Here is a 14012-nt window from a genome sequence, read left to right as displayed (position 1 = left end):
TTCTGCTCAAGATATCACATTTGTGACCCTCGTCTCTAAACGGTTTTCTCTCGGAGTTAAATAGATATCAAAACGTAATTTTTACAGTTAAATTGACGAGAAGTGTAACTTTTTAGTTTATGTCACATTAAGACATTTTATCTGCAGTATTTCCCTCAATAATTTTTTTACATGCAACCACAGTTTTATATTTGTCAATATATTTCTACGTTTTATCATCTACTAAATCATCCCTATATCTACCGTTTTGAGGCGATTGCTCACATTTTTAGAAAACTTAATTTTACAGCTGACAAATTCTTCGATGCAGAAAGGGCCTACTTCCTGTTTACTTCCTTGGGCGATCTTTTCTATTTCCCTTTTCATTTCCTTTAGTTTGCCCTTTTCTGTGTGTGTTGGTTTTCCATTTTTGATAAATTGGTTTGCTACATCGTTTGGTGTCACCGCTGCAACCCTGTTCTGCATCGAAGAATTTGAATCAGCCCTTAAACACCCCACACCCGGTAAACCGGCTGGTCTAGATGGCATTACCGCAGAAATGATAAAGCATTTCGTTCCCTCAACAAAAACGTGGTTACTAATTGTTATCAACAACTGTGTTAAATCGTGCACAATACCAAAACTTTGGCAACAAAAAAGAGTGATAGCACTACTTAAACATGTAAAAGACCCAAATAGCAGCAAGAGCTAAAGACCAATTTCCCTCCTCTGCATACTGTACAAATTATATGAGCGAATGATACAAGCCATGATTTCCCAAACAGTAGAAGAACATCTGTCACCTGACCAAGATGGTTTCCGCACTGGAAGATCATGGTGTGACCAATTCCTGAACTTGACACAATACATCGAAGATGACTACGAGAACAAGCAAGTTATAGGGGCTGTGTTCGTGGATCTGACAGCTGCCTATGACATGGTAAATTACAAAAAATTGCTCCTAGAGGTTGCAAGGGTAACTTGAAACACAACAGTAGCAGCAATAATAAAATCCCTTTTATGTTAAACCGTTGCTTTTTTTATGTGAAAATGGATGGGAAGAAAACCAGATGGAGACATAAAAGAACGGACTCCCTCAAGGATCGGTACTTGCACCTATCCTTTTCAACATTTATACCAACGACCAACCCGAATTCAAGAACATCCGATCTTTTCTATTTGCTGATGATCTGTGTCTTGTATCCGGCGCCTCTGATTTCAAGCCCATTGAGGAGAGACTAACAGACGCCCTGAAGACAATCTCACTAAATGCCAACCCAGGAAAAACTCAAGTGTGTGCCTTCCATTTAAAAAAAAACTGCCAAAACCAACAGGAAACTGAAAATCTCCTGGAATAGGAACATATTGGAGAACAACACATTCCTTGTGTACCTTGGTGCCACCTTAGACCGCACACTGTCCTTCTCTCAGCACACAAAGAAAAACAAAAGCAAAGGTGGCCACAAGAAACAACCTCCCAAGAAAACTGGCAAATATTGCATGGGGAGAAGATCCAAAAAAGTTAGGACAACCGCACTAGCCCTCTACTATTCATCAGCCGAATATGTCTCACCAGTCTGGGCAAGATCCTGCCATGGCAAAAGATTGACCCTGAGCTACATAACACATGCCGGATCATTACTTATAACTGACTGCAGTTCCGGTCCTCCATCGGCCGGATGGCATTGCACCTCACCACATTCGAAGAGCCACGGCTTCCAAAGCCCAAAAATATAAACAAGAAATGGACTAAAGGCACATGACCACAATCCAATGACAAGTAGACTGAAGTCGAGAAAGAGCTTCATGATGGACGAAAGAAAGCATCAGCCCTGATCATGCAGCTGTAAACAGACTTTCCATATGGAGGGAGTGGGACAATCATGCAAATGAAGCTGTTGAAGATCCGGGAGAAGAACTGCTCTACAGAACTGAGCTCCCCAGGAATGAATGGGCAACACTGAACAGAGCACAGGCAAAACTCGGGAGAATAGCTGGAAGCATGAAAAGGTGGGGGGGGGGGGGGAAGGGGGGGGGGGCTGGCTGAGACTAGCTTGTGTACATGTGGATGCCCAGAGCAGACGATGGAGCACATCCTTAGTAGAGAATGCCAGGACGGGCCCAGCTGCACTGACCATGACCCAAGATTCTGCTCTCCAGATGCTGTGGAGTGGGTTCGGTGTTGGAGCGACAAGCTATGATGAGCTGACAAATTTTTAGAAATCTTAGTGCTCGAAATGTCATATTTAAAAAAATATCAACGCTTTAAATGTCAGTCTCTCCGGAGTGCCTCAAATGCCGTTAAAATATATAAACATTGGTATAGAACATCTCTTGAATATTTGTAATTGTATAGTTGAGAGAGAGAGAGAGAGAGAGAGAGAGAGAGAGAGAGAGAGAGAGAGAGAGAGAGAGAGAGGGGGGGGGGGAGTGGAGAACCATGACCGCCAACGCTGTAAAGCAAAGCATCATCATGATGATGATGATGATGATGATGATGATGATGATGATGATGATGATGATGATGATGTTGATGATGATAGTAGTAGTAGAGTAGTAGTGAAATAACGCGAGGGGTGAGGCCCCGCCCCTTTATCCTCTGATCTGATAATGAGCAATCCATTGCAGTTCAGCAGTTGTTAGAGAAAAAATTTGCCTTCCTAATTTTTATCAATTCAACATGGCAGCCTCCATACGAAGTTACTGTTGCAGTCGGCTGATAAAAAGCAAATTGTTTAGGTTGTGTTATGACAATGAAATAAAAAGATTGTTCAGTACATCGTACCAGCTCAATTCAATACGAGTTCGATTTGCACCTAGTCCAACAGGTGGGCTCCATTTAGGAGGTCTGCGAACAGCTTTATACAACTTTTTGTTTGCCAAGTCAAGGAACGGATCTTTTTTGCTCCGAATAGAGGATACCGATCAGGTATGAATATTAAAAGAACTGTAAATTAAAATTAAACGATATCTACGAAACTCTGTGACATTTCTGATGACCGTCGGAGGGCCGTGAAAATCGTTATCATTGTTCGAATCCAGCTTTGATTTTGATCTTCTTCGGGAGAATGCACTGCAAAGAAGAGAAAAGAATTGTGGTCCAGAGTCTGGACAAGACCCAAAGACAAGAGTCTGACAGTGATTCGTAGGATTCCTAGTAATGCCTATCCTAGTCCTAGATGTAGCTGTTTGGTATTTGCACATGAACTTCCAACTTTCTCATCTCAAATTCAATTCATATTATTTCGCTGCATAAATTTGAAACAGTATTTTCCAATCTAGGCAGTTTAGTCTTAGTGAGCAGCAGCAGTGGCAGTCAAATTTTGACACAACTCGCCCATAGGAAAGTTGTGACTGGAAATTGCCGTTCGCGTTTTGGGGGGTTCAATTAAAGATGCATAACTTCGTTATAAAGAGGAATATCGTAGATATTTTGGTATCATTATTTTCGTCTTTCAATTTCCTTTTAAATGGTGCCAATTAAGGAAAAATCCATTAATAATTCCAGAAGTTATATGAAGTTAAAATTTGGCAATTTTCAAATGCATTTATTTTTTTATTTACCGCGTGTGTTTTTAAAATTTAAACGCTTGTTTTTAGAATAACATCTAAACTTTATTCATGCCAAATTTCAGGGCTCTATATCGATGCGCAGACACCTTTTAACTCTGCGCCGAAATGCCTTGTTTACATTATCTTCTCATCATGGCTGCCGGGCGATATCGATATTCATATCGATATTTTAAATTTAGTTATGTATTATGTTAAATTTAGTCCATAATATTTTCATTACTATTATTTACTATGTTTTTATTTTGAATACATACTTTCCAACTTTATTTATAGGCATTTTATAGTTTTTGTTTTTATAGTTTGTATATTTCTTCTCTTTGTGAAATCCGATATTAATAATATCGATATTTAAAAAATACCAATTGCTTTAATTTAATTTTATTTTACTTTGCCATCAAGTCATCAAGTTTCTTTCCCATATGTTTAGATATGTTTATCATTTGTATCCATATTCTAAAGGCCTTAGCCTTAATAATTATTATGGTAAGAAGTTCTATTAGTTTTGACACCCCCATACATTGAGAGAGAAGGGGGGATAAAATTATATTAATTGTCAGTTCAAATCATGTAATAGCAATAAACCCAAAGTGTTGAGCAGAATTTTTTAAAGTATTAAAAGCCAGAACTTTCCTTCTTATTATAATAGGGAATCTGTTTCAATTTATTTGAACTTTTTCAATCTACCATTTTATTTATATGCAATTAAATTGCCATAGGTAAAAATAAACTCATTATGTCATTACACAACATGTTTACTGTTTATATCTTTTCATTTAAATAGTCTCAACCCCTTTTTTATTCTCTCTAAGTATTAATTAAAAGAGGGTAATTATTTGCAATTGTTTCAGTGAGATATTGGGGATAAATCCAAAAGTGATAGAGCAAATTGTTTCTTACGTCTAGCCGAGTTTTTGATTATGTAACATTTGCGACATATTATGTAATAATGTGTTAATTTGAAATGTTTATCTTCCTCTTTATTAATGTAAATGCATTGTCCTCGATAAGACGAACATTTTGGTAGACAATATATGATAAGAACTCCATGTTGACTGTTTTAACCATTTTTTATTAACATCACGCGATTTTGGTCACAACTTTGCAATGGTAATTTTGGGGTAAAAATCGGTCTGAAATTTCAGACTTTGAACTGCCGTAACTACATTTCTAGATAGAAACAAAATTCAAACTGTTTTGTAATCTGTGTTGCCAGCTCTTTCATATGACATTTGTTTCAAGTGTGTGAGGTACATTTAGAATTTCTATTAAACTCCCTATGTCAATCATTTGACATTGACACGTTTGGCAACAATGACTTAGTCTTAGTGAGTGGCTTTGACTGTGACCCGATTTTTAGGACTTTTTTTTTCTTTTTCCTTTTCATCTATCTATCTATCTATCTATCTATCTATCTATCTATCTATCTATCTATCTATCTATCTATCTATCTATCTATCTATATCCACTGTACAATCATTTTGTTTGTTTGTTTTTATATTGGACTCAGACTCGAATCGTTCCAGGAACAGCTGACCATCTTCAAGAAATTCTTGACTGGGCTGGAATCATTCCAGATGAAGGCAAGCTGTCCTAAAATTTTTATTTGTGATAACATAATATTGGGTTTATTTTAATTTTGTTTGTATGTATTCTTTTTTTTTTTTTTTGGAGGGAAATTTTTGGGGTATTTTTTTGTTTTTGGTATTTTTTCCTCCGTCCTTTTTTTTTTGGGGGGGGGGGGGGGGAAATTAACATAAGAACTATGCACATTATATATTCTTTGAAGATCGTGGTTGATAGCATGTCTACCATGGAGGTCAGCTTAATGATCTTAGATAAATATTAAAAATAGTATTAATGCTCCAAACTTATATTATGAAACTGATGAGCAATGCAATGCATACTTTGAATCCCTATCATTCATTCTGCCAAAAAAAAGTTCAATTGATTGATTCATGGCTACCCACTCCTCAACAAGAAGTTTGGTTTAAACCCGATTCAGTCAGATTAGGAATTTTACCTACTTTTAATAGACAGCCATTTCAGATCCCAGCTGGTACTATTGCAGCTACGTGGTCTAAGTGGTATGACATTTGCTTTCGGTTCGGAAGGTCCTGGGTTTGAACATGGTTGAGTCGGAGAAGGCTCTTTATTTACATTCTCCCACTGTACTCAGGTGTAAAATGAGTACCTGTCCATTAACAACGTTGTCTCTGTCTGAAAAAAATTCTAATTTCACCTAACAGGCATCATGTCCCATCCTACATGTTAAATGTTGCTGTTGGCCAGGGACCCCTTGCAAAGCACTTTGAGCACATTTAGTGGATATTGCACTATTTAAAAGCTCTTTTAACATTTTTTTTTTAAAGCTCATTATTGATATATACTTTTCTATTGTAGGCCCAAGTCAAGGAGGTGATTTTGGTCCCTATGTTCAGGTTTGCTTAATATGATTATTTTCCTATGCTATGTATCATTTACTATTCATTACTACCACTGAATAGAAATATTATGAAGATAAGAATTATGTTGAACCTACTCCTCTTATAAGATGGATTTCATAAATGATCCAATAGGGGAAATTTGTATTTAAGGTCTATTCCAAGGGAATCCTGGAATAACCCAGGTGTTAGCCGCAGTGCAGTGCTGCAAATTGAGCAAGGATGAGATGATCAAACTTGATACCTTTCGGGTACGAAGCAAAGACCTTACTGCTGAGCCACGCTGCCCCCCCCCCCCCCCCACCTTTTTTTTCTTTTTTTTTTAAACTAGCCCCTAAATTTAACTATCCCCCAGGTTTTCACAACCATTTCAGCTACTGTAAAGAAAAAATAGCTTTTATTTATTGATCAATGCAACTTTTCCAAGACGAATATGGATGAACATGACTTTTAAATATTTGATTTCAATTTTTTTTTCTTTTAATGATGTCAATTGGACTAGACAGTCAGTTGCCACAACAGTTTTGTTTTGTTTTGTTTTATTTTTTTGCTATGTGATTTATCCTCTTTTATTATTTTGCAATTTTTTTCTAGACTTAGATTTGACATTTATTTTCTGTTAAAAATTTATATCTACTCAATAGGTAATATTTGTGATTTTCTTTTTCATGATTAGTCAGAAAGACTGCAAGTGTACAATGACAACATAAAAACCCTTCTGGATAATGGATGGGCTTATCCATGTTTTTGCACTTCACGACGCCTGGAGCTGATGCGCAAGGAGGCTGCACAGAAAGGAGAGCCATCCAAATATGATAATAGATGTAGGCATTTGTCAGGTGATCAGATCCAGGAATTCTTGGACAAAAATACGCCATTTGTGATAAGGTTGAAGGTATGTCTGTTTTGAGCTTGGAGAGCTGAATAGTAATGGGCCATATTTAGTTCTCACCATAAATAGAACAGTTTATAGGGTCAATGATTCAATTTTCATGTAGGTATAATCTGTATAATTTAATAACAATAGACAATGGCTAAGTGCTTGCTTTGTTTGGGAATGTAATTCTCATGAAGAAGAAAAAATGGTTGAAATTAGTTGTGTGAAAGAATTTGTCGATAAGATTATTAATTACTAATAAAATGAAGGAAATAGCTTGAAATTTTGGACTCCGTGTGTGGAAAATGAGATTTCATTGAACGCATATTCGAATACATGTTGGACTGTATTTATACACTATTTATACAAGATGAGGGGGTCCCAATAACTCAGTTGGTAGAATACTCGCTTCACATGCAAAGAGACCAGGATCTATCCCAAGTGCAGTTAAAGATATTTTCTGACCCCCCTGACCATCCAGCAGTGAATGGGTAGCTGAGTCTGTTAGATTTGATGGAAAGTACTTTGCTATAGACTAGCGTCCTATCCAAAGGATAGCAAGCAATTTTTATTGTCTGTTTCACGCTATAGAAACCGGAATAAACTCCGGCTCCATGGGCCGAATGGCTCTGAAGGACTACCTCTTTTTTTTACTTTATACAAGATGATTGATTGATTGCCATCTTAATTCAGTATTTTCAAGAATTATAGGACATTATATATAATAAAACAGTTATCATAAACAATCGCTTTCCTTTTTTTTACAAAACAGTTGGAGCCAACAACTGAACCATGGACTGATTTAATCAAAGGACAAGTGTCACATGACATTTACAACATAGAAGGTGATCCGGTAAGATAACAATAAAATCTTAGGTACATTTTTCCTGCAGTTTTGATTAATTTTAAGATTGTGAGTTTGAAACAAGGATACATAATGGATGTTTAGTCTGGTCAATGACCGGATGGCTGATAATGATGTTAAAACTTTTACCCCAATATCCTGTCATAGAGCTAGGCTTTTTAAACACATTTTCCAACTCAACGCAATTTAATAAAAAGCTAACTATAGTTGGAGACTGATATTTTAGGAATGTACAAAAAAGGATGTTTAACTCATTTCATTGAGAGTAGATACACACTTGTTACTCTAAATATACTCAATAAAGGACTATTCAGCTATCAATGGTTTTTTTATCTTATACAGTAATTTACAAATTATTTATATTCAATTGTTTCATATCAACTCAAAAGATACTCATGTGGTATTTTTGTTTCAATTTCGTGTCAAATTCTGATTGAAGTGGTAATTAAAAAAAAAAAATTTTTGGTGTCAACTTCATTATTATTTTGTGCTGTCCAAAACTGTAAAAGCAACAGTACACAATATCTATGAAACAAAAATGTGTTTCCATGTAATAGCTTGGTTGGGGAAATAAAGCATTGTTCAATGTTTTGAGCATGCTGAAATTGTACTATGTGCAATTGAGATATGAATGTTTTTATTTTTATTCATTTGGAAATAACCATATGTAGTTTGATAGTTGAATAAGATGGCTACATAGTGATTTTGATATATAGCTTTCAAGCTATTCTGCTTCTTTTTCTTCTTTGAGGCGAATCCTTGTTTGACGTGGCCTCTCAAATGGCCTGATGAAACTTTCTGCAGTGTATCCTGCTACTGTGTAGTGCGGGGCGGTCCTTGGCAAGCTTAAGGACCACGGTCCTACGGTCCTTGGGAAATGAAGACTGCAAGGACCGGTCCTAGGACCGGTCCTTTTCGACATTGAACATTCCTGAGAGACTGTTGGAAATTCGAACCGGTTTGACCTTTGAGACCATGGGATCGTTCATTCTTGAACCGTTAAAGACCGCTACACGATGAAAACCGTGGTCTACAGGAGTAAAACACACGGAGTAGTCACACTCATTTCAAATTGTAACCTAATTAGAGAAGAGGGGGATGCCTTCTTTATTTGCTCACCGTACTTCATTGTTACTTCGATAATTTAATAAAATTTGAAATTTATCCCCATTAACGGAGATAATGGCATCGCCCAAGGCGTTGATCGAGTTGTTCGTGGCGTTGATACACACACGCAACTCCTACCCCTCCCCCCCCCCCCCCCCCCCACACACACACACACATTAGACGGCAGCGAGCATTGAAGAGTAAGAGAGAGACATGAAGTTATAATAAGAGGGGGTGGATGAGGTAATAAGAGGGGTCGATGGTGACTTTTCGCCAGATCTAACAAACTCAGCTACCCATTCATTGCTGAGTAGACAGGGATTCAGAAAAAAATCGACTGCACCCGGGATCGATCTCTGGCCCTTTGCGTATAAAGAGAGTGCTCTATCAACTGAGCTATCGGGGTCCCCAAATATTCTATTGGACTTTTTTAAAATTCAGACGTTATAACTGGGTTTTTTTGGAAGGAAGAAACTAATGAAACTCATATTATTTGATTAGTAAAAACACCAACGAAATTTTAATATTATTGTATTATTTTAAATGACAACACTGCGATAGAAAGGAGTGGTGACAAGAGATGGACAAAAGAAAACAAAAAATCGGATTTGCTACTTGCTAGGTTCGACACACACACACACACACACACACAAACACACACATCTTTAGTAGTCACATACATTTCAAACAATAGCCCATTAGAGAAGAGGGGTCATGCCTTCACCATAGATCATTGTCATTGCGATCATTATGGTGTAGTAAATTTTGAAATTTACCCCGTATAATGGAATCGTCCAAGACGTGCGCCTCCTGTTCCCCCCATCTCACACACGAAAGGGCGGTTTGCGGAGTGGAGGTTGGTGGTCGTCTGCCTGTATGGTCGTCTGTGTCGTTTAGTGTATGGCAAAGGGGGGTGGGTGCGATTAATTAAGTGGGATGGGTGGTGATTGGTGGAAGATAGGCAACCGAAGCAACGAATCGCTGGGGCAGGGTTGCCAGTTTGGCATTTTAAATGCCAGATTCCAAAAATCTGGCATTTTTGAAAACCGTTTGGCATTAGAAAAATCATTTGGCATTTGGCATTTTCATTTGGCATTTTCTTTTCTTGTATATTATACTTCAAATGACACCTTTTCTTAATTATTTCTAAACGCGTAAAAACAAACATCTTCACATTTCTTTTTCATTCTTAAAATCCAACCGTGGTGTAGTGGTTTAGCACTCCACTTAGTAGTCAGTAGGTAAATAATTACCCCAACAGGAAATTTAGTATAATTCAAAAAAAAAAAACACAAAAAAAAATAAAATAAAAGAAAAAGAAAAGAAAACACGCAAGCCACCAGGATATGATAGTAAATTGTCTATCAAAAGTGAGTAGTTTTCTTAGTGGGGGTGGGAGTCAACAGACTTTGGCATCTTTTTGAGTGTTTTGGCATTTTTTGAGTCTTCCCCTGGCATTTTGTTGAAAAATAATCTGGCAACCCTGCGCTGGGGAAGTAGTAGGCTATGGCGCGAGACCGTAGGACCGTGGTCCTTGCAAGGACCGCCCCGCACTAGTTGAAAGGTGATAAGAAGTGAGGACCGCCGCCGATCTTCCCCTATGGGACCGGTCTTCGGTTCACAGCTAAAAGACCGTCGGACCGCGGTCTAGACCGGTCTTCAGCGCGGCACTACTACTGTGGTTTTTTCTTTCCATCCAGTCTTCTGTGTCTTGAGACCACTTTGGCTTCTCTTGACCTCGCTGGCACCTTCTGTGCAAAGCTATTTAATTGAATTGTGTCTTTGATGTGGCCAAAATATGACAGCTTCATTTTTTAATGGTTGACTTTAGCTTGGGACCTATTCTCTACAAGAAGCACTCTTTACTTTACTTCTTTCATGATTGCCTCTGTGTATACATAATAATATTGATGATTATGGTATTCAAAAAAAAATTTTTAAATTAAGCTTTTATATAGCGCAATATCCACAAAACGTGCTCAAAGCACTCATTTTACACCTGAGTACGGTGGGTGAATGTGAGTAAAGAGCCTTCTCCAAGGACTTAACTATGCACCGAGCGAGGCTCGAACCCAGGACCTTCTGATCCTAAAGCAAGTATCATACCACAAGACCACATAGCCGTACATTGTCACCCTTGCCGACAAATTGTCCTTTAAAAAACCACTCACTTTTTCCACTTTCGAGTTTGTGCTGCCATCTGTTCTTTGTATAAACTAAGTTGACAATTTTATAAATACAGTTCAGATAGTTCAGTGTTTCTATCATCTAGTCAGCATTCTTAGATTGAATATTTGGTCTCGGGTTACTTTTATTTATGGTCTAACATCATGATATACTCTGAAATTGTTTCATTTTCGCTTATTTTGGGTTTCTTCTGATGCAATGTATATATATATATATATATATATATATATATATATATATATATATATATATATATATATATATATATATATATATATATATATATATATATATATAATATATATCCAGTCTCAATTTCCTTTGATCAATGCCATTTTGGTGTTTCCATCTGAAACTTTGATCTCCAATTAAAAGTGTCATTCACAATTTGTTTTCATTTTTTAATTATTGAGAAATGTATTGGGGAATTGTCATTGAATTTTGAATTACATCGTTTACACATTGGTCTTATATATGACAATCAATTCTCTTCCTTTTTTGTTGTTGTTGTTGTTGTTGACAAAATGGGTGATTCCTGTTGATTGTTTGTTTTTGATGGATTATTTATATTATATTTTAGAGTGCCGATGTATTCATATTGTACTCCCCGAATCACGTATACGTTATATTTGTATATCCAGGTATTGATGAAATCGGATGGGTACCCTACTTACCATTTTGCCAATGTTGTGGATGACCATTACATGGGTATCACTCACGTCCTCAGAGGATCAGTAAGGCTTTTGCTGAAATTTTCTATTGAATTTGAATATAATGACTAATCATGTTTGTAATTAGCAAAACTTTATAGACTTTTATTATTTAATTGCGGTTGTATTGTCCAACTGTTTAGCTTTTGTGCTCTGTGTATAAACCCCTTTATTGTGATGACCATTATAATTATAATCATTATCGTCATCATCATCATCATCATTATCGTAATCTGAAGAAGTGTGTATCATCATCATCATCTTGTTTTTAATATCATCTTAAGGTACTACCAAGATAAAATGTTATTGATGCCATGCATTAAGGTAAAATACTCACAACATCTGCCAGTCAGATATAGCATACCAACTGACAAAACTATGTGTAACTTTGGACAGTTTAGAGTCTGATATAATTTAGTGAGATCACCAAAATAGGCTGTCCAAAAACAATATTTTTGTCCCTTCTCTAGCATTATGTCATTTCATCATTACCATCAAATCTTATTTCTTAATTTGTTTATTTTCAATACTTCAAATTCCACTGTGTCCTGCTTCCATCCCCTTCCACCTTATATTTTATGTCCTCCAGGAATGGATATCCTCGACCCCCAAGCACATTTTACTGTACAAGGCATTTGGATGGTCTCCCCCATCTTTTGGACATTTGCCTCTAATCGTTAATCCGTAAGTTCTTTTTAAATCTCATACTTTATCATCTTCATCAGAATGACAAAAGTATATAGGTATTAAATGTAATTCAATAAAACTTTTGAAAAGACAAGATAAGTTTGAAAACACTCGTATTCAGGTTTTTGAAGTGTTTATTTAATCGTGCTGACGAGAAATTGTGTTTTTATTTAAATTAGTTAAAATGATTTTGTGTGTTTTCCTTTGTTGTGAAATTCACATCATTTTTTTCTCTTTGACTTGTGAAAAAGTTTAGAGCCGGTACTGGTAACGTCAAAGGTCAATGAATGTTGGCTAGCATTAGGTCAATCAACCTTTTATATTCTTTATTTGTATACAGAGATGGTTCCAAGTTATCCAAGAGACAAGGAGATGTCAACGTCCAGGAAATGAGGGTAAAAAATGAAAAGTGACTATTTGACTAATTGTTGTGTTGCAGTTTCTATGATTTTTAATGTCAAATTGATAAATTTTGATTAACCAAAAATATGTTTTTTCTAGATACCTGTTTTGTTTTTGTTTGTTTGTTTTTGGTTTTTTTTTTTTTTTTGGGGGGGGGGGGGGGGGGGGGGGGGGGGGTTAAAAAGAAATTTTACTAACTTTATTATTTGAGTTTCTGAATCTGTCAAAAAATTGTTATACGTAATCAAAAGTGCCCAAATTTTACCCTATTGCAGTAAATTTTGTCTTGATTTTTTCAAATAGTTCAATTTTTTGTTTGTTATTTTTGTCTCATATAAATTTTATGTCTTCAAATATCCATTCTTTTCCTCAGGATTTCGATCATTTTACTAACTTTATTATTTGAGTTTCTGAATCTGTCAAAAAATTGTTATCATAAGTGCCCAAATTTTACCCTATTGCAGTAAATTTTGTCTTGATTTTTTCAAATAGTTCAATTTTTTGTTTGTTATATTTTTCTCATATAAATTTTATGTCTTCAAATATCCGTTCTTTTCCTCAGGATTTCGATCATTTTCCTGAATCAGTTCTGAGCTATGTGACTTCTATAGGGGGTGGATTCACAGAATCAACCCAAGGAATGTCACTGCAAGACATGTGTGAAGCGGTATTTGATTTTTTTTTTTTTGTTGTTCATATGTCATTAATTAACTTTGAACTGTTTAGATAGTTAATCAATTTTCTGATAGTTGAAAAGTTCCTAAATCATATTTCAGAAAATATAGGTAATGTTTCTAATCATGTTAATTTGATTGAATACAGTGTTGGTGATTATGAAAATGAAATGAATCTAAATTTAGATAACAACAACAATATCAGCAATAGCAATAATTATAATTTGTGGTATCATTCAAAATTTCGTCTTTCCCCAGTTCGACTTATCCCTTGTACGTAAACAAACTGGCCGACTGGACCCACTGCGTCTGAAGGAATCAGCCATACACAATCTACAAAAGAAGGCATACTCAGGTGACCCATTGGAAATCAAAGCGTTAACCGGCAGGTTACGAGATCACGTATATGAAGCATATAAAGATAGGTAATAAATTATAGACAGAAAATCTCTGTGTTAGTCAATTTTTTGACTCTCTCCTTACCAACCATTATATAGATTAAACTGAAAT

The 14012-nt window shown here is 36.1% G+C and overlaps 1 protein-coding gene across 1 annotated transcript in view; it reads left to right on the top strand.

The window, feature by feature from the left end:
• The first annotated feature begins 2649 nt into the window (after positions 1–2649).
• Positions 2650–14012, top strand: part of LOC144981036 (nondiscriminating glutamyl-tRNA synthetase EARS2, mitochondrial-like) — a 19475-nt gene continuing 8112 nt past the window's right edge. Inside the window, exons 1-10 of the mRNA XM_078929119.1 lie at positions 2650–2908; positions 5060–5132; positions 5953–5990; positions 6670–6888; positions 7643–7723; positions 11671–11763; positions 12329–12423; positions 12767–12821; positions 13391–13495; positions 13761–13927. Of these exons, the coding sequence (XP_078785245.1) occupies positions 2660–2908; positions 5060–5132; positions 5953–5990; positions 6670–6888; positions 7643–7723; positions 11671–11763; positions 12329–12423; positions 12767–12821; positions 13391–13495; positions 13761–13927 (1175 nt within the window). The 5' untranslated portion in view covers positions 2650–2659. The remainder of the gene's footprint in view (positions 2909–5059; positions 5133–5952; positions 5991–6669; positions 6889–7642; positions 7724–11670; positions 11764–12328; positions 12424–12766; positions 12822–13390; positions 13496–13760; positions 13928–14012) is intronic.

This window comes from Berghia stephanieae, chromosome 10 (assembly GCF_034508935.2).
Source record: "Berghia stephanieae isolate SIO BIC M18660-M18661 chromosome 10, UCSD_Bste_1.3, whole genome shotgun sequence".
In the NCBI taxonomy this organism is placed as follows: domain Eukaryota; kingdom Metazoa; phylum Mollusca; class Gastropoda; order Nudibranchia; family Aeolidiidae; genus Berghia; species Berghia stephanieae.
Note: the sequence above shows the minus strand (reverse complement) of the source record. Positions and strands in the feature narration are given on the sequence as shown.